This window comes from Canis aureus, chromosome 38 (assembly GCF_053574225.1).
Source record: "Canis aureus isolate CA01 chromosome 38, VMU_Caureus_v.1.0, whole genome shotgun sequence".
In the NCBI taxonomy this organism is placed as follows: Eukaryota; Metazoa; Chordata; class Mammalia; order Carnivora; family Canidae; genus Canis; species Canis aureus.
Window position 1 is genome coordinate 882995 of NC_135648.1, and position 26190 is coordinate 909184.

At 41.7% G+C, this 26190-nt stretch overlaps 1 protein-coding gene across 1 annotated transcript in view; it reads right to left on the reverse strand.

Annotated features, from left to right (window-relative positions):
- SPTA1 (spectrin alpha, erythrocytic 1) overlaps positions 1-24160 on the reverse strand; it is a 66768-nt gene extending 42608 nt beyond the window's left edge. Inside the window, exons 1-18 of the mRNA XM_077886588.1 lie at positions 23960-24160; positions 22322-22561; positions 21170-21295; positions 19112-19252; positions 18294-18440; positions 15948-16081; positions 15274-15418; positions 13481-13635; positions 12398-12533; positions 12180-12281; positions 10420-10557; positions 9698-9808; positions 8058-8135; positions 7765-7920; positions 6240-6444; positions 4463-4644; positions 2913-3156; positions 1539-1661 (exon numbers count right to left, since the gene is read on the reverse strand). Coding sequence (XP_077742714.1) covers positions 1539-1661; positions 2913-3156; positions 4463-4644; positions 6240-6444; positions 7765-7920; positions 8058-8135; positions 9698-9808; positions 10420-10557; positions 12180-12281; positions 12398-12533; positions 13481-13635; positions 15274-15418; positions 15948-16081; positions 18294-18440; positions 19112-19252; positions 21170-21295; positions 22322-22558 — 2560 coding nt within the window. The 5' untranslated portion in view covers positions 22559-22561; positions 23960-24160. The remainder of the gene's footprint in view (positions 1-1538; positions 1662-2912; positions 3157-4462; positions 4645-6239; positions 6445-7764; positions 7921-8057; positions 8136-9697; positions 9809-10419; positions 10558-12179; positions 12282-12397; positions 12534-13480; positions 13636-15273; positions 15419-15947; positions 16082-18293; positions 18441-19111; positions 19253-21169; positions 21296-22321; positions 22562-23959) is intronic.
- Positions 24161-26190: the final 2030 nt, after the last annotated feature.

Consider the following 26190-nt stretch of genomic DNA (forward strand, 5'->3'; position numbering starts at 1 on the left):
ATTATGAAGCCCACAAAACCACAATTGGAGAATCCCTACTCTACAATAAACATACATACACACATCTCCCCCACACACATGCCTCACAGAACTATAGCTAATAAACAAATATGAAGATAAAATGGAATCATAAAAAATACATAATTAATCCAAAGAAAGTGGAAACTGATAGACAAAGAAAAAAATAGTAAGATGCTAGATTTAAGCTTAACCATATTGATAACTGTTTTAAATGCAAATGGTCTAAACAATCCTATTAAAAGGGAGAGATTACCAAATTGCATAACATAAAAGCAAAGCCTAGCTCTATCCTGTCTATAAGAAATCTGCTTTAAACATAAAGAAACAGAGTACAAGCCAAACCATGGAGAAACATAATGTGCAAACATGAATTGAAGACGGCTGATGTGGCTGTAATAAAGTTGCATCAAGTAGTCTTCAGGATGTAACCAGGGATAAAGAGAGCTGTATATCATAATATTAAAGATTTAAATTAATCAAGAAGACATGAGCCTAAATATATATGCACACAATAACATAGTTTCAAAATACATAAAACAAAAATTGATACAACTGAAAGAAACAGGTGAAATCCACAATTACAACTGGAGATTTCAAGAAAAAAAAATGAGTCATTATAGTAAAATAGCAACCATAAATAAACATTTTTAGGTTTGAATCACTCAGTTGAGATCTTAATTTTTGCTCAACAATATGCATTTTAAGCTATACTTTTGATAACTGGATGCTGGCTGGCAACTATTTCTTTATTGGCCACAATCTATTCTTGAATCAAGGGAGGAAGGATCCCAGTGCAATCTACCTTCCTTACAGCACACCTGGAACGTCATATTTAAGCAGTTTCTGAAGGTGGGAAACCAGGAGGAGGAGAGATACTGAGACTACATAAAGTAAAGAATTTAAAGAAATGGTGCTTTTAACTATCAAGACTATAAGATATTGGCAACCCAAGGCAAGTCTTCACAGACCTGGAAGTTCCATGCGGGAAAAGGACCTGATTTGTTTTGGGGCTTTATAATTTAAATTCTAAATTCTGTAACTTCGAGACCCCTGGGTGGCTCAGTGATTGAGCCCAGGGCATGATCCCGGGGTCCTGGGATCAAGTCCAACATCAGGCTTCCCCGCAGGGAGTCTGCTTCTCCCTCTGCCTGTGTCTCTGCCTCTGTCTCTGTGTCTCTCATGAATAAATAAATAAAATCCCCAAAAATAATAATAAATTCTGTAACTTCTACAGAAGAGCAAATTGATTATTATCATAAAATATTTTATTTAATAATTTTGGCTTAACTGAAAAACACAAATGACTGGTTTGTGAGGCAGGGAGGTTCCTGTTATTGGAATATATAAGCAATACTGTAACATCCTTGTATCGGTCAGAGGTGCCCAACTGGGGGTTTCTGCATTGGGAAGGTGAATTGGATATCTTTAAATTCCCATGAAGCCCTAAAATTGAACAAACTTCTTCCCTGATGTTTAGCATAGCGATGACTGGCCAATTCAACCTGAACCATACCTACCTTCCTCTACCATTTTATTTCCCCTCTGCGTTATCATTTGGATGCGTGGCTCATGGCTGGCAATGTTATCCTGGATGACTTGGTGTCTGTTCAGAAGCTTCTTGGAAACAATCAGGTCCTTGCCTACAGAAAAAGACAATTTCAAGGGCTGGTGTTGTTCTATTGTATGGAATAAGAAGAGGCTGTTCTACTTCTTTACAACTCATGGAGCTACACGTTTTTCCCTTTGAGGCTGTAATCACTGAGTGGGCTTCCTGAAATTCATACCACTTTGTCCAAATAACTCTGCCCAGCATTATTCTTTCCCTTGCCTCTTTGTACTAGGAAAATTCAACTCACTATTTTACAAAAGATAATAAGTCCCTGTATAGATAGAAAGGCAAGTAACTCTTCAGCTAAAATTCCAATGCCATGCAATCCATCTTCTTTCAGAATTTTACATTATGGTGTAAAAAGCAGGATCTTTTACTTGCTGATTCCTGTGGGTGGCAGAAAGTTATTAAATCCTCTAAGCTAGGTTTTTTTCGCTGTGAAAATGGCATGCTATGTGTTTTGAAGTTTTCTTTGTGAAGATTAGAAATAACTTATAAATCATGCCTCCCTTGCTGCTCACACTAACAAGCACTGGCTAAATGCTGTGCATTGTTAATTTCCTCCACCCTCAAAGCCCCCCAGTTCCAGATGTCACCTTCATCCTCTCTATCTCCCATCCCTTCAAAATTGCCTTCCCTATGCTTCCAACTAAATGACTTTCCGGGAATTCTCCGTGCCCATCCACCCTTCAAGGAGGTCTTTTCTCTTCTAGAAGTTTTCCCAGACTGGCCTCTCCACTGCCACCGTCATCAGCTCCTCATAGATGTCTCCAGTACACGTGTACTGAGTTTGCATTCCACTTGTGTCCTGGCACTAGTAGTGATGAACTGACGGCTCCCCAAGGAAAGGAAAGTATGGACTTTCACTGCCGTCCCTTCCCTTTTCTCCTTGTAGTAGCTGAGATCTTTGTAAATGGGAGGTGCTGACACTACAAACACAGTCACTTGGTACCTCCAGGACCAGCCATGACTGCTCAGTCAAGAGCCTTGGCAGGAGCATAAGTTAGAGCAAGGAGCAAAAAGCTGGCCACTCCAGCTTTCCCCGAGGTCTTCCATTCATGGCACTGTTCATGCCTTATTTTGGGGGATAAAGTTTTCAGTATGAATCTAAAAAAAATTATCTTCTATGGAAGACAGGAAAATTGTTCCTGAGTGTGAGAGGGAAGAGCGGGAGTAAACGCTCCAGGCCCCCACTAGCATGTCCCAGATTGTCCCAGATCTCTCCAACAGCCTGCAGCCCCTGGTCTTCCGTGTCTCAGCCCGCTCATGCTCAGGGACTAACCAAGGTAGGTGGAAGCCACTGAAGGCTCAGTCTCTTGGATCCAGGCTTCCTCATCCTCTGTGTCCCTGCAGATCTGATGCAGGTGGAGAAAATCAACGAGCTTCTTTTTCCGGATGCCCATTGGCTCCTTCAGAGCTTCAAACCGGGACACCAAGGACTCTTGCCTTGCTTTTATGTCCCCAGCATCAGGATGGTCTCTTTCTTCAAAATATGCTGCCAGGTCTCTGAGGATGTCCATCTGATCCTGAGGGAGAGGCAGAGTAGGGGTCAGGAGGTGCTGTCATTCTAGTAGGAAGGGGGAGGGTGGCTTCCGCATGCCACAGGTACTGTGTGACAACTTCTAATCACAACCGTGAGACAGTGGCAGGGGATGCCGAAGTCAGGACTAAGAGCTATTTATGGGAAAGTGATTCTTAAACCTCATTTCAGAAAGAATATATAGAGAGGGTGCCAAGGAAATTAGGGAAACCACAGAGCCTTGGAGTGTTAACCATGGCCCCAAGGGAAACAGAAGGAGCCTTTCTGTCTCCTTCCCTACCCCACCCCCGCCCTCCTCCCTTGCACAGGAGCTGCAGGTATAGCTAACACTGAAACTCCCCAGGCTAAAAAGTCTGTGGCATCCCGGGAACAATGCCCCAGAGATGAAATGTGGTGCTTCAAAAAGGAATCTCACTGTTTTGTTACCTTATTTCAACCTCCATCAAGCCACCCTTGGAGCTATCTAAGACTGAGTTTGTTTCGTGTTTTCTGTGTTCTGTATATTATTTGTCTTTCCCATTTAACAGAGGAGCAGACATCCTAAAAGTGTATTTTAACAAGACAGACCAGTAGGACTTTCTAGGGAACAGCTGTTTCCTAAAACAGAGGGATCAAGCTAGGACCCCTCCAATAAGAAAGTGAGTCAACTAGACATGAGTTCTCCAGAAAATCCCCCAGGGTCCACACTCTAACAACTCACTGGATAAATTCAAGTGACAGTCTGGTGGGATGTCAGAGGAATAACCCTGACACTAGGAGCCTACCCATCCACATCCTAGTCCTCACCCTGATGCCCCTGATGCCAATTTTTTTCTGTCACCTTGTGGAAATCACTTCAATGCTACGTCCTTCAATGTTCTGAACTAAAAAAGCAGTAGGATTAAAGATTATTTTCAAGCTTTGAATCGTGGAGTGCCAGAACAGGAAGAGGTAATGCTGACCATTGTACAGAGGAGCATATGGAGATGTGAGAAGGTGAAAAGATGCACCAAAGATCGCATAACCAGCGAGCGATGAGCTGGACTACGAGGCCCAAGTTTCTGCAGTGGGGGTGTGATGCCATAAAGAGGAGAGCCCACGAAGTCCCACCAGCCTCGGGGTCCCAACAGAGATGACAGCCCCCGGAAAATGGTTACACTAGACAAGATTAGAAAGGGGCAGCTGACCAACTACAATGCTGGAATTTTACCTCTGGCTTCTTGCTCTTTCTCTTTTGAGAGTGACTTACTACCTGTGTGCTCAGCGCATGCATGGCCGTTCTGGCCTGTGCTGGCCAAGATCCGGCAACGGACCTGATGACTGCCCACAGCGGACTCCAGGAAGCCGTGTTTCCTGAGTAGGTTCTGCACGTCTGCCAGGCTTTTCCCGTAGTCCTCGGCGGCGGCCTGCTGCTCTGCCTCCCGCAGCCAGTGCTCCAGGTCTTCTGCAGTATTCTTGAATTGCAGCTCCTGGTTGGCTTCATACAGCTGGGTCCCTGGAATGAGGCATTACGTCTGAGACAGGGACCATGACTCTTCCCCCATCACATAGTCATGTACCTTCCATCGAGCTTAAGGAGAAATATAATACTTTGATAATCTATTTAGAAAAAAAACATATCCATCCCTCATGTGATTATGCAAAAAAATCACCTTAAATTTGTAGAATCTGGATGGTAATTGTTTTAAAATTTAGTAACATTCATTCTCAAAACAAAGATAAACAATCAGTTTATTCCGCGGTGGGGAGGTACAATCTTGTTGTATCAGGTCCTAACCATCTTGAATATTTTTGTACATCATGTGTTACTCTTTATTGAGACCTCCTTTTCAAAGGGATTTTAACCCAAACTCTGTATTTCCCAAGAGAAGTATAAAATTGGAGGACACCTGGGTGGCTCTCCAGTTGAGCACCTGCCTTCCTTCGGCCCAGGGCATGATCCTGAGGTCCCGGGATGGAGTCCCGCATTGGGTTCCGTGCAGGGAGCCTGCTTCTCCCTCTGCCTGTGTCTCTGCCTCTTTCTCTCTCTCTCTCATGAATAAATAAATAAAATCTTTGTGGAAAAAAAGAAGTATAAAATTGGGACTCTTCTGTTTGAAGGTTTGAACTGTCTTTTTATAAATGTCTTTCTCAGAACATTGCCAGCCCTTCATGATGCCTGTCCTTCATCATGAGCCATGCCTCACAATTTTCTCTTCCAGAAAATGTCTTGATTATCCACAGCATTCTCAGCTAAATTCTTTATTCTTTGACCTTACAACAATTATTTGCATTATTTCTGTGAAGCAATTACTAATTTCTCTTGATGGTGAGGAATAGTAGTAACATCTTATTGCTACTACAGGTTGGATTTTTTTCCCAAACCAAATATTACATTAGGATGATATCTAAAAGAACCAACATGGTATATCTCTTCTATAACCAGGGCAGAGTCATGTCCATAGATGGAGTCTGTGTCTAACAAGCAGAATATTGACAGGAAAACCTCATTATTTGTTAGTCACAACTGCATGAATTTTTGAGAGAGGTGAGGTTAAATGTAAGAAATTATTCAAGCAGATGTGTGGGGTTTTTTTTTTTAAAGACCTTACAACAGAGCCTGAACACTTTCAGTTGGTGAAAAATGCAAGTCATCAAGCCCCATTTATAAGAGTAAAATATTATAGGAACATCACATGTGGTACTGGCAACCTTTTAATGTCAACTTTAATAACCTGGGTCATAATATCTTATCTATAGAACCCAAGATGTAGAACCTAATTTAAGGACACTAGTTTCAGGTGTGTAGCCAATACTGGATTCATGGCTTAAGAATATTTATTCAGGAGAAAGAAAAAAATTGGCAGGAGCAAAGTGAAGTAAACAGAAGTAATTTCACTTGAGCATACATGCATGAAGAAAACATAAAATTGTACGTATGTAATGTGTTAAATTTAGATTGGGTTATAAAAACTTCTTGGTCGACACAAGAAGAAATGAGTGGCATCCCTTCTCATGGCAGTCACCAAGCAAATTCAAAGCAATAGAGATTAAGATGGTAGGTTCCAGGATTTAGGAGGTAATTTTTTTACCAAAACCTGTGCTTCTCACCTTTCTGCTCTGTAACTTCCAGCAACTCCTTCCAGAGGCCAACAACTTCACTTACACGAACCTTCACCTTGTCCGAGGCGTAGTGATCAGCCTCGATCATCTCCTGGCCAGTTTTCTCTAGTGTATCAAGCAGGCGTTGATTTTCTTCCAGTTCCATTTTAAATTCTTTTTGCTTTTGAATCTGGCTCTTCAAGTTCTGTATATCCTAAATTCAAAAACAAAGGAAACTATTATCTGAAGAATGAGGAGCAGAAATTTTGAGGATAGGGGTTACCTTTCACTATAAACACAACTACATGAAGGAGAGGAAAGAAGGGAATTGTCATAGTCCAAGTACTGAGCCAGATTATGTGAGCAAACTCATGTGGCCAATCCCTCCTTCTAGCCACATGGCACACATGGCTAATCATGCGTGCATTTCTACAGAGCCTAGATATCTCCTGAAGATCATTTTATATACGGCACCCCATGCAAATTTTAACCATCAATCAGAATTATCAACAATAACTAAACTATGGACAGAAACCAAATGTCCATTGACTGATAGATACATATGTATATGGGTTCTGTCCTCCAGAGAACACAAGCTTATTATTTCCAAGTTTCACAAAGTGAAAGGTACAGATAAGATGTTCATAGTTCTATAAAGATATAGAAATAAAAGGATTGAGGTATACATTTGAAATGGAATTATGTTTAGAAAAGTAAATATTGGGAATAGGTATTGGCCTAGAAATAAGGAGACTAATTCTAGCCTTGATTGTAAATGTGAAAGTTTATAAGTACATACATTTGTGTCTAATAGTTTATATTGCATGACACTTATGAGTAAAAGCTATATCTTTTACACAACTCCAAGGTAGAGAAATCTATAGCTCAGAAATAAGTCAAGAATTTCCCCAAATCACATAAACTGAGACAGAACAGGGAAGGAATTCAAGTCCAGGATCACCTTCTCCAGAATTCATGCTTCTAATGCTTATGTTAAAATGCTTTCTAAATAACTGGATAACTTTGGGCAAGTCACTTTCCAATTCAAATCCTTTGTTTCCTCATCAATAAAAATAAGGAGTTGTTCCACTTTAACTACAAAACTGTGTAACTCTACATTATGCCCAACCTTGAGGTTACCTTTGGGCTTTTGGTGGCTTTTAGCAAATTTGAGTGTACATGATGATCAAACACAATGTTTTTGTACTATAAGGGTGCAGAAGGGAGCAGCAGAGGTGGCCAAGGGACAAAAAGCAGCGAAATAAGGAGCAATCCCTCCCTACCCCCATTCTGTTACAGAACATTAGAAGTTGTGCTGGAGCAAGCAAAGAAGTGAGAGGCAGGAAGACACAGGAAATCCAGAAACCAGGGTCTTGGTTGGCTTTTAATGAAATATCTTGCCTTGAGGGGCTTACGGCCCTTCTCTGTAAAGGAGGCTCATCTGCTGACCTCTGGCGTCCTTTCAGCTCTAAAACTCCAGTCCCATGAAGCTAAGTCCTGATGAGTACGCCCAGGGTCTGAAAACCTTGCTTACCTTATAATCTTCATCATCTGCCAACTTTTTTTTCTTGGTGATCCAATTCTTTAGGTAATCTGAGTCCTCATACAGTTTCTGCAGAAGCCTTGAATCCTCTAGGAGTTTGCGCCGGGTGGCAGCCTTCATACGCAGGGCATCCCGTCGGGCCAAGAGCTGAAAAACCCATGATAACACCCATGGTCAGCAAAGCTAAATATGGACACATGAGATTCACTGCCCAGCTTGGTCCCCGGGGCCCCAACACTCCCCAGGCCACAGACAGGCAGACATATCTGGGGCTTCTGACATACTTTATCTCGAACAGCAGCAATGTTCTCCAAGTCATAATGGCCACCATCAATCAGCTTCTTTGCGTTATTGTCTAAGATCTGAAAAACAAAAACAATAAAAACCAAAGTGGCTTTTCCTCAGTGACCCCGAGTAAGTAGTCACCGTTTGGCTAGTAGCTGTTTAAAGAGGAAATGTGGTAATATGGGAAGAGAACAACTTTCAGGATCAGAGATCTAGGTCCTAGTTCTGATTTCTATTACAAATTCTCTCTTAAAATGTGTATTTGATAAATTAATTAACCTCTTTTATGTCACAATATTTTTAATATCTAGATTATAGTAAATGAATTTTGATGTCACTTGAAGGTGATATTTGATCTATTCTTAATTTTTTAAGATTGTATTTATTTATTTGTTGATAGATAGATGATTGATAGATGATAGATGATAGATAGGTAGGTAGATAGATAGATAGATAGATAGATGATAGAATATGTATGAGTAGGGAAAGGGGCAGAGGAGGAGAGAGAGGGAAAGAATCCCAAGCAGACTCCATACTAAGCGTGGAGCCCAACTTGGGTCTTGATCTCATGACCAGGAAATCATGACCTGAGCCAAAACTGAGTCAAAGACTTAACCAACTGAGACACCCATGTACTCTTATTCTTGAATTTTCAAGAGGAAGCACATTGGATATGGTTATATCCAGTGGCAAGCCCCTTTCTCTCTTTCTCCCTTTCCCTCCCTCCTCCTTCTCTCTCTTGACCTGTCAAACGTATTTATATATACATCTCTGGCCTCATAGGAATAAGGGTCAGAAATTTTTTTCATATTCATTCATGAGCTCCTCAAATTGTTAGAATGTAGAGTGATTGGGGATAGGAAAATAATCTAAAATTAATGATAGCATTTTATAAGCAATAACTTATCTTGTACAATGAAATCTTTTACCATTGAAAATAAACAGAGCAAACATATGGATGGATAAGGGACCATATTAATCACCATACTGACTATAGATTAACATAACTTGGAATTTTATTGTCATGGTGTGGCTGCTGCCAGTGGTGGTAGTATATGTGCATGTGCGTGAATTAAAAGCCAACATCAGCCAAGGGTACAGCCAAAGATATACAGTACATTGGACCAATAAAATCCTCCCACGCTTGTCTGAGCCCTGCTTCTACATTGACCAGTTTCTAGGACATTGTAACGAAGGGTTCACAGGAAAACCGTGGTCTCAGTAGATGAGAAATGCAAAGCTGAAGATATATAGGAAAAGAATAGATGTCGCTTAGACATCTAGATTTTACTAAAGAAAACTAAATGGAGACATTACTGGAGAGGAAAAAAACCTAAAAAATGTAAACAATACATTTCAAATTTCCAAGTAATAATTCTGTATCAGATATGGATCCAATAATATCTATTTACACTAGAAAAAACAAAACAATCATGCACTTTGTCAGAAAATGTAAATGGCTAAAAAAGAATCTTTAAAAACTTTCTAAGTATGCTTTGTAGAGTAAGAAATGTGATCACAAAAATGGGTATAATTCTTTTTCTGGGTGTTTCCTCTTTTAAGAAGAACCCTCATGTTACGTGTGACCCTCATATTGTATGAGGTGGCCGTAGAGCCAGCACCAGGGCCCACTGCTTACTATGATCTTCTCCTCCTGGGCGGTGAAGGCCTCCTCAAAGTCATCATGCTTCTGAAGAAGGGCTTCCACGCTGCCTAGGGAGTTCCCCAAGTCCTCGTTCTCCAAGAAGGCCTATAGAAGGTAGAGAGATACATCTCAGCTCTTCATCATTGGTGAGAAACACTGCTTTTGGAACATCTGTGAGACAAAGACTTAGGATGGTGAGGAGATGGTAGAAGAGCAAGGTGGGATTAGCACGTGGTGGGATGGTGGGTAGGGACCAACCTCGAGCAGCAGGAACTTCAGACTCCTCCCCAGTCCTCCCACACAACTTCACCATCTTTGTCTCTGGTTCTGTCCATGTAGAATTGTCCTCACTAATCCAAGCACCATTACAATCTCCCAATGCTGCCTCAAGAGGACCACTCACCTCCTCCAGGAAATTTCTGGTTAACTTGGCCTGACTTGTCACAACTTTCTATTCCTGACCCCTTAGAATTTTGATATTCATTCAGCCCTATGTTCAGTTGAAGTTAACGCCTCTCTGCTGTGTATTTAGGTATTGTTTTAGGCATCTGTTCACGAGGGAATTGTAATAGCCTCTTGTCCTTGTAGGTCACCCTCCACTTCCTAGGACAATCTCCAGCCTACAGAAGTGGTTGTGATGGTGCTGATGGTAGTCATGTGATAAATAAGGGGTGGGAGAAATGGCTTCTGGATACTTGCTGAGCCTCTCCTTTTACCTCTTGTCTGCTCATCCAGCTGTCCACTTGCTCACTGTCACGATAGAAGAGGTGCAAGAGCATGCACTGCACATACTGATGCTGTCGCTGGTTCCACAGTCCCAGCAGGGCAGCCCAGTCACTGGCAAGTGTTGTCATCTTTGGAAAGGAAGAGAAAATGTGAGTCTCTAATAAATGCAAGGGCTTTAGAAGGATGCACAAAAGGCTCTTCTCCAATGACTTCAATGTGTGAGTAACTATAGCAGGGCAAAATGAGATAAATGCATTGCAGAGGTATAACAACATACTTAATGCATAAATGAGGAAGAAAAGATGAATTCTAATTGGAAGAAGCAGGGAGTAGAAGTGTGGGAAGTATTGTACCAAACAGAGGTTTAAAGGATGAGGTTTAAAGGAGATCAGGGGGATCCCTGGGTGGCACAGTGGTTTGGCACCTGCCTTTGGCCCAGGGCGCGATCCTGGAGACCCGGGATCGAATCCCACATCAGGCTCCCGGTGCATGGAGCCTGCTTCTCCCTCTGCCTGTGTCTCTGCCTCTCTCTCTCTCTCTGTGACTATCATAAATAAATGAAAATTTTAAAAAAAAATTTAAAAATTAAAAAAAAAATTTAAAGGAGATCAGGATTGCAGGACATACCAGGAGCGCACCATTACTCCAAGGACTTATTAGATTAGAGGGCTCCAGAGAAAAGTGCAGTGTCTAAAAAAGGTGGATACTTGATGAAGTTGAACTTTATAGAGCACTTAAATGATTAGACTGAGAGGTTCACATTCTCTTCTGAAAGTAAATAAGAACTACCAAGGAAAGAGAAAGGCCACATTCTCAAACCCGTAAGAGCCTTTGTTCCTGCCCACACATCTGCCTGAGAAATTCCAATTTATTAGCACCACTGTTGTGTTAACTCCATCAAAAAGGCAGCACAGATTCTCAGAATCCCAGGATAACCGGTATGTTTGCAAGGATGTAGGTTTCCTTTGGCAGAAAATTGTTAAAAATTAAAATCCATGCTTGAGTTTTTCCATAGAGTTTTGGGTGAAATCAAAATATGGCCATCTCAACCTCATCCATCTGCCAGCACTAGAGGCTGTGCTTGAAATCTAATGAAATGCAAAGAGCCTACAAATCCTATTTTAATGATCATCCCAAGGATTTCCTGTGACCCTGTGACTGAAACAAAATCTCTCAGGGGTCAGGGGTCGAGGCGAGTCCTTGTGATTAGGGAGATTAAGAGGATGGCAAACCTGATTGTTCAATCAGTGGGATTCTGACTATTTAAAGCTTTCCTGCTATTTAATGTAGATCTGAGAAACACAGATACAGGAAAATCAGTGTGATTTGAGGTTTCATAGAGAAGAGAGGAAAGCAAGGCATGTGCCAGGCATCTTAGGGAATCCAAAGATGAATAGGTGCAGTCTTCAAAGAATTCACAGTCCAGAGGTGAACATAGAAAAGTGATAAAGCAGAGCATCTATGGCAAGACAAGGTGGTATGGAGATTTCAAATTAGGAGAAGGCAAATTGATGAAATAATGTGAGTTCAGGAAATAGGGGATCAGAGGTGAGGAAGCACACATCACATCCTGAGAATTGCAGATAACTCAACTTAGCTAAGGCAATATGTGAAAGAAGGAGTGTGAAATTTGGGTCAATATTAAGACATTGATATGACTTCTCTTCCTATTCAGAGATGATCATATTCTGATGGGATTAAGTGGGGCTAAATATGTATCAACATTTCACACACTGTTAAACTGGATTACCTTTTCCTGAACTTCATCAGCAGCATCATGACTGGCGTCCAGCAGTTCCTGACCAGTCTCATTAGCATATTGAAATCGGTCATCGTAAGAGTCAATCTCGTGCTATGGCCACAAGGCAAAAATGTCTTAAAATGCAGTAAGAAACTCTCTGGCACTCTTGGTCCCCCCCTCTTCCTCCCACGGGGTGGAGGGTGGTGGAAGTAGGGTCTCTTGCCTACTTTGTGCTGCCGGTGCCTGTCCAGCAGGGCCTCCCCACCAGCCACATCTTTGGGCAGCTCATCAGCATTGATGAGGTCTGTCTTCTCCTTCATCCAGCCTGAGAGCTCCTCATAGTCAGATAAGAACCTCTGGTACCTTCAGGGAAGGGAAGAAGGGAAGGGAATCCCAGGAGAAACCAGGTATAAGTGGACTTTGAGCCAAGACTCCGGGTTGGGTTGAGCTGAGACGTGCAATGTACTCCTCATCCTAATTCTACCCCTTCCATTCCCCTGATGTGCTTCAGGTCCTTTAGTGAAGCAGATTGTCCTTCCCTCGGGGCTGCTGACTCCTGGGATGACTGTGCCATCCTGCAGTGAGGTATGTGGGCATTGCTTTGCCAACATCACAAGGTCTCATCTACCTCACAGGCACTTGAAGTGCAGCAAAGTACTCCCAAGGAGGCCACTAAATAAGACATGGCATATAAATAACAGGAAACACCTGGTAGGAAAAGGGATCTTTCAGGTTAGGAATTCAGGTTTGGAGCCTCTGTGCACCCTAGCTCACCCTTAACCCTATTAATAAAACTGAAACCACTAAAACCATTACCTATTCAAATAATTAAATGCTTGCCAGTTAATTTGGAATTGTAAAAGGAAGATAAATGCTCTTTTCTGGGGTTTTAGTGACTACCTATAGATATTAACTATTGAAACGATTACCCAGCTTTTTGGCAAGCTAACCCACATTCCGGAAATAATTCTAGATTTATTTTTAAACCCTTCAGCTTGGAAATTTATTTCAGTTCCTAAGCTAGGGCCAGGATTTTGATATCTCTTCAGCTGCTTTTCCAGGTCCTTGGACCATGGGCCACTTCATTTAGCATCCGACAACTATGCAGGTAGAGAGAGACCGAAGGGGTTCAGTGAGGGAAGGTGTCATGTGGGTGTCATGTCAGCCGTCAGAGGACTCCTCTTAACAAGTAAACCTTTCTCTTCTACCACCAAGTAGACTCCCTCATTATTTGATTCTTTTCATTCTTAATTTCTGCTTTTGATGTTTTATCTGTAGAGATAGAGCAACAGGGAGGAGGGATTTCTCACCCGTAGGAAGCCTGCAGCTTCACATATCTGGTGGTAGCCAAGGCTCGAATGTGCTCCCAGTTGGAGATCAGATCCTCTTTCATCTGTTGAATCCCAGGTGCCTCTGGAGGATGGGAAAGCATGAGCTTGTCTGCTTTGGCGCATAACTCCTTCACCTTTGGGATGAAAAAGAAACCTAGTGGGAAATCCAAGCACTCTGATTCATCCTGGCAAAGTTTTGTGGGCGAGATCTCACAAAACAGTCATACAAATACTAATAATTTAATATACTTACATTGGTAATTTTATATTAATATGCTAATTTCCTATGTCAGCAATAACGATCTACTGACCACTTTTGTCTCTTATTGAGTGCTTATTGCTCAGCACTTCACACACATGTCCTTGTCCTTTTAAAATAATACTCAGAGGGGGAAACTGAGTGAGGAAAAATTAGAGAGGAAGACAAACCATGAGAGAGTCTCCTGACTCTGGGAAGCAAAGGGTTGCAGAAGAAGAGGTGGGTGGAAGGATAGGGTAATTGGGTGACAGGCATTAAGGAGAGCATGTGATGTGATGGGCACTGGGTGTTATACTATATGTTGACAAATTATTTAGATTTTAAAATGTTAAAAAATAATAAAGTAAATAAAATAAAATATTCAGAGATAGAAACTCTTCTTATGCCCATTTTATATGAAAACTGAGAGGTAGGGTATTTTATTTACACAAGGTCGTTTAGCTCCCAAGTGTCAGAAGCAAGGTTTAGACCTCAGACTGTCCTTCACCACCCTCTCTACTGTTTCCATAAATACTATTGTGGAAATCAGAGAGACACTTCTGCCCAGGAGAATTTCTGCCAAGAATTTCAGTGATGCCAGACCATTCTGAGAACAATGCCTAAGGAGGAGAGCCACTGGGGCAAAAATGTGGATATGGGTGACTTTCCATATGTTACCATTAGTGCTTTTATTATATTTAACTATAATCAGGTGTTGTCTGGAATTTGAAATTTCATTATCATTATGCAACAAGTTATGAAACTTTATTATTCATTATTAGGGGAAAAAAGACTAAATGCAAAAATGGAGCAAGAATGAAAGAAATCAAATAATGGGATAGTTTTCAGAAACTGGCTCCAGGGACAAAGCTATGGTCAGGGAGCAGCAGGTAGAGACCTCCAGTGGGCTGATTCCACCGTATGCACTCCAGAGGAGTTAGCTGAGGTTATAGGTGATGTTGTAAGGGAAGAGCGACGATGGGAGGGCGTCAGGAGTCGGAGCTTGCTCCAAGCTCAAACATGCCTATGTCTAGTCATCTAGGGATAAGGACTGGAATCTTCCAGCTTTCAGAAGAGAACCCAAGGGTGATCAAGTAAGGTGCCCTAGGTGTCTCTGAGTCTATTTAGAAGGAGGAGGAAGAAAAAGAGGAGAAGGAGAAATTTCTTCCTTTATCACTGAGTCAAGGACAAAAAGAAACAGGATTTAGCTGGTTTGACAAAAGGAAAGATTCTCTGACTGCAGGTTCTGGGTAAGATTAGAAAACCATTCTTGGAGGTATCTTTTCTGTTTTTAAGTCATGAAGCACATTACAAAAACACAAGAGTATATAAAACATGTATGTATATGTCAATAAAAATAAAGGACATCCAATATCCATGTACAAGTTATGAACTACAACAAGGAAGTATATTCAGGGCCAAGGAATTTCTTCTTCGTCAAACTAGTGAATTTACTATGTCCTCTGGAGGCAGAGTGGCCACTATATGCCTCTTCCAGCCCAAGAGGCCACCCATGCTTCCAACAGTGGCTTACCTTGTCCTCCATGACTGCAAGATTCCTCTCAAGGCTCTTGTGATTATGAAGTAGGTCCTCAGAGCTAATGAGGTCTTTCCCATAGTCCTCAGAGGTGACTTGAGGCTCCTTCTCCTTGATCCACTGGATGGCTTCAGTCACATCCCTGCCAGACAACATGAGCCCCAACAAAGAAAATGGCAGGTGCACAGCAAAGACCACCCTGGTTCACTCAGGTAGCAATTACCTTGAACTCCTACTCACTAGCAAAAAGTAATGTAAAAGATTCTTGCTTTGAATGATTTCAGTTGAGTTACAGAGGCCTGGGCAATATCTGGTCATTGGAAGTAGATATACTTCCCACATCTGGGTCAGCTCCTACTGTCTTTTTTCTTCCCAACTCAACCGTCCACCCTCATCCAGTTCCTAATACACTTCCCTTGTCTCTGCAGCGTTTCCATCACTAATTCACCGTGCCAGTTTCACTGCTTTGGGCTCTGGTCATCACACACTTGGCTACAGGGTGGGTCACAGTTGCCTCAACTACACTCTCCATTGCTGCCCTAAGTGCAAGCACATGACTTACTTTGGTTTGAGATATTGGCCACTGATTGCTAACAGTAGCCAGAGGCTAGCACAAGTACAAACACGGTGCTGTTGCAGAGTTTCCCATGATGTGTTGGCCAAATTCACACCTTTTGAATCGCTGGAGATCTGCAGCACTGGACAGTGTTTCCTTTCGCTGCAGAGCCAGGTCATGGAGACGCTCCCAGGCGACATTCACCTCATCCTGCTTCTGCTTGATCAAGGGCAGCTCAGGGTGGTTCTCCTGTGGGAAGAACCAGTGCTGGCATTAGACAAAGGTGAGAATATTCCAAAAATCATTGAATACTTCTCATTTCACACGGGTTCCTACTTTGCCAGGAATGGAGAATGACCTTGCAGCCAGGTCCTGATCTTTGCCTTAGCCCTGTGCCCTAGCTTTAACCCAACCCAATATTACCAAAATCTAGAGGCCAATCCGCCAGATACCGTTTGTATCTTTTTCTCACAGCACTGAGACAGCCTATTAACATGGATTGCCCAGCCCCTGTATTATTTTCAGAATTCCACCCTGATGCTTGCTAAGTCCCTTGAGAATCAAGAAGAAAAAGTTCCCTCTGTGAAATATGACTTTATTTTCCACAACTTGGCTACTGTGGTTCTTAACTCCTTTGGGGTCCTGACACCTTTGAGAATCTAAGAAGAGTAGTTTCCCTCTTCCCAGAATTATACACACATGCACACACATTCAATTTCTCAGAAAATTCCATACATCATTGCACACCACCTGAAGCACTGAGATTTGTGAATACTAGATTAAATTAATGACATCAGCTTATTTTGACACTTGTGATTTTGAGCAGTTCCTATACTCCTTCTGTCCCTGTCTCTTGGAATGTCCATTCCCATTCTGAAGCCTCTCCACAGAGAATTTTCTACATTCTCCTTCCTGAATGTATAGCTCTTTCTATTTATAGCTGTGTGGGTCCCACTCTTCAAGAGCAGAGGACACGTTCTTTTTTGGATTAATCCTTCCTAAAGTTGCTTAGATAAAACGGCCATATTACTTTGCCATGAAGACCTCCTTGCAAGAGGGGAGGTCCGTTTCCTCAGGCTTTGGATCTGGGTTGGCTATGATTGGCTTAGTATAGAATGTGGCAGAAATGATATGAGCTCCTGCCCTTCAGCCACAGAGGCCCTTCGGCTTCTGTTCTTACCTTTGGAACACCGACACATAAAAAATATGCTCTGCTGGGAAGTGAGAACCAAGGCCCCAGACATGGAAGCAAGACCCTCCACCCCAACTGAGCCACCAGATAATTGCAGCCACTCAAGAAAACCAGGTGCGGTCAGGAGAATTGCCTAGCTGAGCAGCTGAATCACTGAATCTGGAAGAAAGAAAATGTTTGTTTTTCTAAGTTTTGTGGTGGCGTGTTAGATAGTCCTGAATAACCAAGGAACTTCCACAATGAGACAAAGGGGGTAGAGAGAGAAAGTTTAAAGATGGCTGGAAACATGGCCTGGGAAAAAATTGAGACTCAGGCTACTTCCCCCAACCCATGCTTCCTGAAGTCTGGGTTCTGTTAATACAGAAGGATTGTTCCCATCCTGGAGCTTCAGTGATGGTGAAACCAAATGGGAAACACAACGATCAATGGTTAGAGTTTCTAATTCCCTTGTATCACGTAAAAACCAGGCTGGCTCCCCAGTTTTCCTGCATATTCCATGGTTGTTTATTCTCACTCTGAATAGTTTGCTCAGACGTTGAAAACTTATTTAAACGTTTCTTAAATTAATGAAAGTAGAACAGTATCCTTTCTTTTTCCCCCACTCACAATAAATCATGCATAATGACATCATATACATTATGATGGCCAATCATTATTTTATGTTCTTTGCTACTTTATGCTGGTTCTTCTTCATGAGGAAAGGGTGCAGCTTAAACACAAGTGGCAGGTGTTCTGCACAAGAGTTACATCGTTGTGGGTTTAGTTCTTCTGCACACATGCATGTGCACACACATGTGTGCCCACATACACTGTCTTTCCCTCTCACACCTCTATGTCCATGGACTGGCAAGAGATGGACCCAGATAGGAGATGACACTGCCCTGGGCATATTTTTTAAGCTTATCTATCTATCTATCTATGTATCTATGTATCTATCTATGTATCTATCTATCTATCTATCTATCTATCTATCTATCTATCTATAAGAGACACAGAGAGAGAGTCAGAGACACAGGCAGAGGGAGAAGCAGGCTCGCTGCAGGGAGCCTGATGCGGGACTCGATCCCGGGACCCTGGGGTCACGCCCTGAGCTGAAGGCAGGTGCTCAACCACTGAGCCACCCAAGTATCCCTCCCCTGGGCATGTGACCACAGGGACATGCATCTTTGTTTTCTCACAATGTCTCATGTCCTTCATGTCCCACCCACTGATGGCCGGGAGGTTCTGGATGCCAGAACCTTTGCCTTGCACTGACCCTTTGCTCCTCACCTTGGCACACTCGTTGGCATACTGGTTTATTCCATCCACTTTCTCCTGCCGAGCTGCCAGCTCCACTTGGAACTCCTCAAACTTCTTATGTAGAACCTCTGTACGTTCCCAGTCCTCACCCAGCTCCACTGATGTGACTATAGCCTCCTGTGGACAATAAAAGTCTGTTGAGTCTCCAGCAAACAATTTCTGTAATTCCAATGCCCAAAACCATTGCCTACACACCCAGGAGAGTTCAGAAGGGGAGGCTGGTAGAGCTTGGGGGCAGCCCTTTAGGAAAGGTCCTAAAGCAGGAGCATATTTCCTGAGGGGGAACATTGTTGACCAAAGCTCCTGGAAGCGCCTTTTGTTCTAGAACACGAAAAATAAATTCATCCTGGTTCTACCCAATTCAGCACATGGAGTATCTACAAACACGTTGCAGTAAACACTTACTTGGGTGTATCTTCTGTTCTAACTATGGGATTATTCCTTAAGTGTTTAGCAAAATAGAAACCTCCATACTTACAGGTCCTGAGAGGCAACCCTTAGGAAAAGAGCTGGCAACGCTCAGCTTGGACTGAGAGTAAGGGCAAATATTTAGGAGAAGGAGCTCTAAGGTCATGGCAGGCAGGCAGGGACAAGCCTAGAGCACTTTTTCCCATGCACAATATCAATAATCTCTAGGATACCCCCAAATCTTTGCCAAAATTCCTTCCTTCAGGGAACAAAGGCCAAGAACAGATACCCTGACTGCTTTACGAATAGCCTGTATTAGAATGCTGGGGTGCCTGGGATGGGGATGGGAAGTCCTGTTCGTGGCCTGTGTGGCCCCGTACCTTGTCTCCAATCCACTCCAAGATGTCAGCACACTGCTGCAGGTACTGCTGGAGCTTCAGGACCCTCAACAGCAGGGCACCCCTCTCCTGAGTCAGCTCTACCAGCAGGTTCCATATTCTGTGCAGCTCTTCCAGATGGGTCTTTGGGAGAAGATGCAAAACTGCTCAGACACCGTATCCGCTGTGGAGCAGGTACAGATGCAGAGACGCGTGCAGAGAGGGGCCTGGATAAAAACCTCATTCACTCGTGCATTAATTGCTTAACAAATGTTTAAAGGAGGAAATCAGTAAGTGCTCAGGAGTAGCTATTAAACCAAGCCGCATATGATCTGCCATAAGAGAAGAAGATGCTTAGAGCTTTTAGAGGATGAAATGATTACAAACAGTAAGACAGGGTGGAATAAGGATTCACGTAATGGCACTCGGTGTGAATTGAAGCTTGAGGAACAGATAGGATTTTGATAGGTAGATGACAGGCAGAGGGTGATCTAAGTACTGGGAAGAAATTCAGCATGAACTGTCTACCAGAAAGAATAAAAGCTGCAATGTTGCCAGTTTATAAGGGAAATTAGTGGCACCAAAGCAATAAGAGAATTTTGAGGCTATATAATTGCAGGCTTTGATGCCAGGTGAGCTTAGAAGATCATGTATTACATGACTTGTAAAATTGAAGGTACTATCTACATCATGTCCTCAAGAATCTTGTATTTTTCAACCACTCCACTGTTAGACCACATTTCTCTCTGAATCCTATAGTTCTGTGGTCTGATAGAGCACAGGGAGTCTGACAGTTGTGAAGATGTCTCAAACATTTCTCAATTAATTGATTAGGGGATTGGTGGCACACAAAGCTGTGAATAATACAAGAATAATTTCTATTTTATATCAATAAATAACTTGTTGAGATTTTTTTCTTGTTAGGTTCTCTGTTAGGTTCTCTTCTGATTAAAGTCTGTGTCCTCAGACTATATTTTTCTTGACAGTAAAATGGACTAGAATTTGTACGCTAAATGTGGAAAGACTAGACCCAATTTTTAAATATGTCACATAAATTTGGCTTGGCGGTTTCAAAAATACTTAAGCAGTGAAAACAAACAAACGGAAAAAAAAAATCTACTAGCGCAGAAGAGATCCTGAATTGACTCTATCAACAGAAACCATTATATGGTCTCATTCATTTGGGGAATATAAAAAATAGTGAAAGAGAATAAAGGAGAAAGAAGAAAAAATGAGTGGGAAATATCAGAAAGGGAGACAGAACATGGAAGACTTCTAACTCTGGGAAACGAACTAGGGGAGGGGTGGAAGGGAAGGTGGGCGGGGGGTGGGGGTGACTGGGTTACGGGCACTGAGGGGTGCACTTGATGGGATGAGCACTGGGTGTTATTCTATATGTTGGCAAATTGAACACTAATAAAAAATAAATTTATATATAAAAAAAACCCGGTTGGAAGAGTGTGGAAATTAAGTCAGAGGAGAGTTGATACATCAGTAATGAATTCCAAATTGGTGACAGTCCTCAGTCCTCAGTATTTAGGGGAGATTTTCTGAAGACAAGGAATTTTAGGAGTTTTTTGAAATGAATGGAAGAGTGGGTTTTGAGAACTATAGTATTTGTCATAGCATATGGGCGGTGAAGAGAAGGAGGCATCACAGGCAAGGGAGAGATATATCAAAGAAGATTCACTTGGCAGAGCATCTCTTGTTTGAAAAGTCTAAGGGACGAGGACTCTGAGAGCAGAAGAAATCATTAGAAATGACATTTGGGAAAGCCAATCGTCTGGGACACACAGAACTGGGTTGAAGAGGACTGGATTTTGCAGTGGCCAAGGAGGAATGTGATGCTCTCCCAGGATAGCTTTTGTATCGTAGCTCTTCCCCGCTGCCTCAGGGGACATGGGGACGTCTGTCATCTTTCCTGTCCCACCCCGGTGGAAGATAAGAGGCAAGAACCCCAGTTTCAAGCCACCTACATTATACCTGGCATTGTCAATGAAAGCTCTGATAACGTGATCAACCCCTGGAAACGTGTCTTACAGAGCCCTACTGTACACTTACTGTGGTTTCCTCGTAGGCAAAATGCCCCTCAACAAAGCGAGTTTCCTTGAGTTCTCTCAGTTCAGGAATGACCCTTGATTTTGCTTGCACTTCTGCTTCAAAGGATTGGTGCTTCCGGTACTTGCCCTGAAGTTTAGAAATCAGAAGTTATGGCTAACGAAGCCTAGTGTCCCTGGGCCACAAAGGGGTTCTTCTGTCCCTTTTCCTACTTTTGGGCAGAACTACTTGTTTCACAACCTAGATACAGTGATAACCCATGACCAGAGCTGGAGAAGTCATATCCTAATAGAAATGGTCACTTCAGGCCAACCCAGGCTCAAAGTCAGGGGTCACAGAGAAATATTTTGCCCTGTCCCCATTGCCTTTGGGGAGTTTCCAGTAAATATCCTGTTACTTTTAAGTCTCAGTTGCCATTGGTGGGAATGAAAAGATGTCCCACATTTGTTCCCCTTCAGAAAAGAGGAAGCAAGTGCTATGAAAAACTGAAGTCAATGAGGAAGTTGATAATTACAATAATGGCTTTTTTTTAAAATTGAGAGGTTTCTGCTTATCAGATAATACTCTTATTGTCCTGTATTTATTGAATCTTTAATAGATATCACTTTGTTATTAATGCAGGTGCTGTCTCTCCTACATCAATGACCCCTTTTAGGCAGGTAACCCTTTCTTCTGGTCATGACTCTGTCATATGCTGCAATAAAAGGAGGAGAGGAGCTTCCATCCAAGCTCTCTCCTGACACCTGTCATGTGGACCGAGCTAGGGCATGGAGAGCCCCTTGGAGAAATCCAGGAAAAGTTCCACCAACTCCTATCGCAAGCAGAGTGAAAGCACTGACGTTTCTTCACCTCAAAACATGGAAATTGCCTGATGCATCATAAATTATTCAACATCTCACTCACTATTATGGCCACAGCTTGACTTCAGATTAAGACTACATGCAAAGAGAGAGTTTCTTCTGTAAAGAAGACACTGAGGCTTTAAGAAGTTAAAGACACGGGCCATTTAGAGGCAGAATTATGGTCCGTGACAGGTAGTCTGAACTTTCTGTGACATTATTCCCTTACAGATAACTAAATATGCACTTACATTACAAGACTGTTTCCCTCCCTGGAGATCTTAGAGTCTGGCCTGAAGTCACAGGAACGGAGTACCTGTATGTTACTTGGGTCTTCATAGCTCTTATCATCTGCGATCTTGAGTTTCTCCAGGATCCACTTCTCTAGGTCATCTGCATCCCGTCTGAAAACCTGGTAGTAATAGGATTCTTCAAGCTTCTGACCCCTCTCAGCAACCAGCTCCTTGAATCTCTGGTAGCGAGTCAACACCTCCTGACGCCTCTTCTGGATCTCCTCCGCTGTTTCCAGCACTTTTGGTCCGCCACTCTCCATAGCCTGAAAGTTAAAAATTTTCTATCTCTTTTTGGTTCTCAGATCTCTGGGATGTCCCTTTTATATGTCCCGAGACATTTACTCATGTTGAACTTATATTTGGATGTCTTGAAGCCTGTAAAATCCTATTGTTACAAGGGCTCTAGTGTATTTACATAATTTCAACCATACACAGCTAATCTTTAGGCTAATAATTCTTTATCATTCAGAACATTTTTCTAACTTTTCACATAAATGTATGCCGACATTTATTAAGTTCTATAAATAGAATTAATTTGGATGAATGATGGAAGACAAGTATAAATTAATGAAATCACACATTTCAGAGGCATAAAAGAGAGATCAACTTTTGTTTTCTTTTCAAATTTATTTTATTTTATTTATTTATGATAGGCACACAGTGAGAGAGAGAGAGAGGCAGAGACATAGGCAGAGGGAGAAGCAGGCTCCATGCACCGGGAGCCTGACATGGGATTCGAACCCAGGTCTCCAGGATCGCGCCCTGGGCCAAAGGCAGGCGCCAAACCGCTGCGCCACCCAGGGATCCCTTGTTTTCTTTTCAAAGGCTAAAAAACTATTGGCATGTACTGATCATTCTGAATTTACTTTAATGAATAATTAAACAAGGCTTGCAATAAACTTAATGAACGACATGCACAAACATTTGGAAATGTTTGTTTTTATACATAAAATATATCTCATACATTGTGTACCCCTTTTATTGGCTTTATTCACAAATCCTACAAATAAAAAGTTCAGATATCCTTCATCCAGTTATCACAAAATTTCAAATTATTAGCTTCTCAAATTATAATTGTCTTTTGCAATATAAAACATTATACCATTAAACAATATAACTGACCTATTTGGGGCAATGTCCTACAAAATTTTCATAGGGTTTACCTTCATTCATCCAGATATGGGCAGTTTCCCCTAGCTTATCTCAGCCAGATCACTGAACATCAAATTCAAATTTTAATCTTCTTCCTCCCAAAATATAATTGCTCCTTTGTGTATGGTCTTTACTATTTTGGCTACAGAATTGAATCATTCTATGGAGACCAAAATCTTCCTTGCACATTATTTTGCTCCAAGTTACCTGCTTGTTCTCTATGGGTCATTGCTAGATTTTGGGTACAGATGAATGCTAGATTTTGCATTTAGATTTTGATGCTAAATGCAAAGATTGCTAGATTTTGATACTGTATAGTCACAAGCTCAAGGTCATTGTTTAAAGTGATATATTCACCAAAAGACCATTAAAATTAAACTTCTCTACTTCTTAAAAGCCAAGAAACCATTCTTATAGATTCTGTCAAATACAGGACAGGAAGTTCAAAAAGAGACAGCTTTCCTAATTATGTCAATGAGAAATTGTACTACAAAGAATTCTGTACTCACGGTTTCCTTTGGAAGGTGTTTCACTTTTCGTAAAGGTCAAGAACGTGGCAAGGTAAAATGTACCCGAAAGAGAGAGGAAGATGATAAAGAGGGAGAAAGAAAGAGAGACAATTCTCATGAAATTGTCTAGCCTTCTTCAGATAAAGATGAAAGAAACGTTATATATGTGGAAGAGTCAAAAAAAAAAAAAAGAAAGAAAAAAAGAAAGAAAGAAAAAAAACCTTGAGCCCTGCACCTTGCCAGCTACAGTCCACGTTATCTTCAGGAGACAGGTTCATCTGAGGGAGCCACTAACTTGCACAGACGCTGGGTGACTCAGCGGTTCAGAGACTGTGGCTCCATAAGTTCCTCAATAGGACTTCATAAAACATAAAAGTTAGGTTTTTAAATGAAAAATTAGGAAGAAAAAACCCCACAGTTATAGACATAAAATAAAGAGGCTGTGTTAAAATTCTGTTGTGTTTCTTTGATCAGTCTCAGATTCCATGTCTGAGCAGGGTCAATTAGGATGGAACTCTGGATCATCCAACCTTTGGACCCTGCAGAACTAGAGGAACTCAGGGCATGCCTAGGTTCTTGTTCCAACCCATCTCTAGGAAATACAACTCAACAACTTCATCAAACCCAGCCACAGATTTTTAACAGCCTTTAAATCAACAAGATATCCTAATTCTCTCTGTAGAGCCTTTGCCAGAATTGGAAGAAAATTTTATTTCTGGCTTCACAGATTGGGCTTTTAAAAACCTGATTTATCTGTACCCTTAATCATTTAAATGGAAAGAATCAGGGAAGTAAGATATATGTGTGTTTATTTGTATTTCATGAAGCAAAAATTAGGATACCTTATTTGACAAACTAATGAAATCGCAAGATATTTGAAAACGGGATAGAGTTCTAAAAATGTGGGGAAAAAAGTCATCCTATTTTAGGAATTATTTTTAATGGAGAGAAGAGGAAGCAGAAATTCTCCAAGGCATACTTCTTTTTAGCAACTACATAAATGAAACAAATAAACAAAAAGAAAATAGTAGGATGGCTTCAAACCCTCCCACAAAAGGAGACTAGCTGAGCTAGGTGTGCTACCCACGCATCATTCCAGGGTGATTCCAACTTAAATGTCCTAGCTTCATATTCTACTAGAGTAGAGAGAGGTTCTACACTTCTGATTCCCCTCTTCCCTCTCCTTCAACTGACACAGCTTAAATACTCTTCTTGAAAGTCTAGTATTACTTGACCTTCCATATAGTTTCATTATATTCGAATATACTAGAGCATTACAGGCTGGAACACAAGTCTAAGAGAATGAATTATATCACATGCACCAAGGAACCTCTGATGGAGTTGGGGTGAGGAGAAGACATTTTAAAATCTTTATCTAAAAGATAAGAACCACCATCAATTATCTTAATGTACATAAAATTTATATATTGACATGATTGATTTGCATTAATTTCTAATCTTTAGAAGATTCTGTGAAGCAAGTATTACCATCCCTATTTTTATATGAGAACAGAGGTAGTATCTGAGAGGCATCCCATCCCCCGGCATTTGGTTTGTATATGCAAACAATGAGCCATGTCCCTGTGAGTATGACCATTATGCCACCCTGATTTTCATCTATTCTAGTTAAACTTTTCTTATCCATCAATATCTCTGGTGGACCCATTCCAGAATTTTCTCACCAACGGTGCCAACCCTGTGATAATCTTGTGACCGAAGAAATAACAAGGCCAATCAGAAGGATTGGTCACCATGAAATATAAAATAAAGGTGGGTAGGAACAATAGTTTTTAGAGCAGGTTGTGATGTGGAAGTGTGCAAGGGTCCGGGAAGAGGTTTTATGCATCATAACTCAGCGTTCTCTGAGTTTTTAGCCATAGTGGGCAGCTGGGAGAGACTCATGGTACAAGCTTCTCTGATAGCACTCTGGCTGCTACTCTGATAGCAGCTGCCCACTAGCCTCAGTCCCACCCCATCTTCTCAGTCCCTGTAGGGTGGCCAAGTCGAGTTGCTGCAGTCCCTGAGCACTACCACTGTTGAGGCGAGGATCAGGGTACCCTTGGGATTGATGGAGAGACATAATAAGAAAATCTTAAGTCCCAAGGCTTAACTCTTAGACTCCTGACCTTCTGGCCATTTTCACAGTTTTCCAAGAATGCTCATTGGCTCTGATGACATAGACTCTGATTCAAATACAGTGAGGTTTAGAGCCCTGTGGTATCTTTATTTTT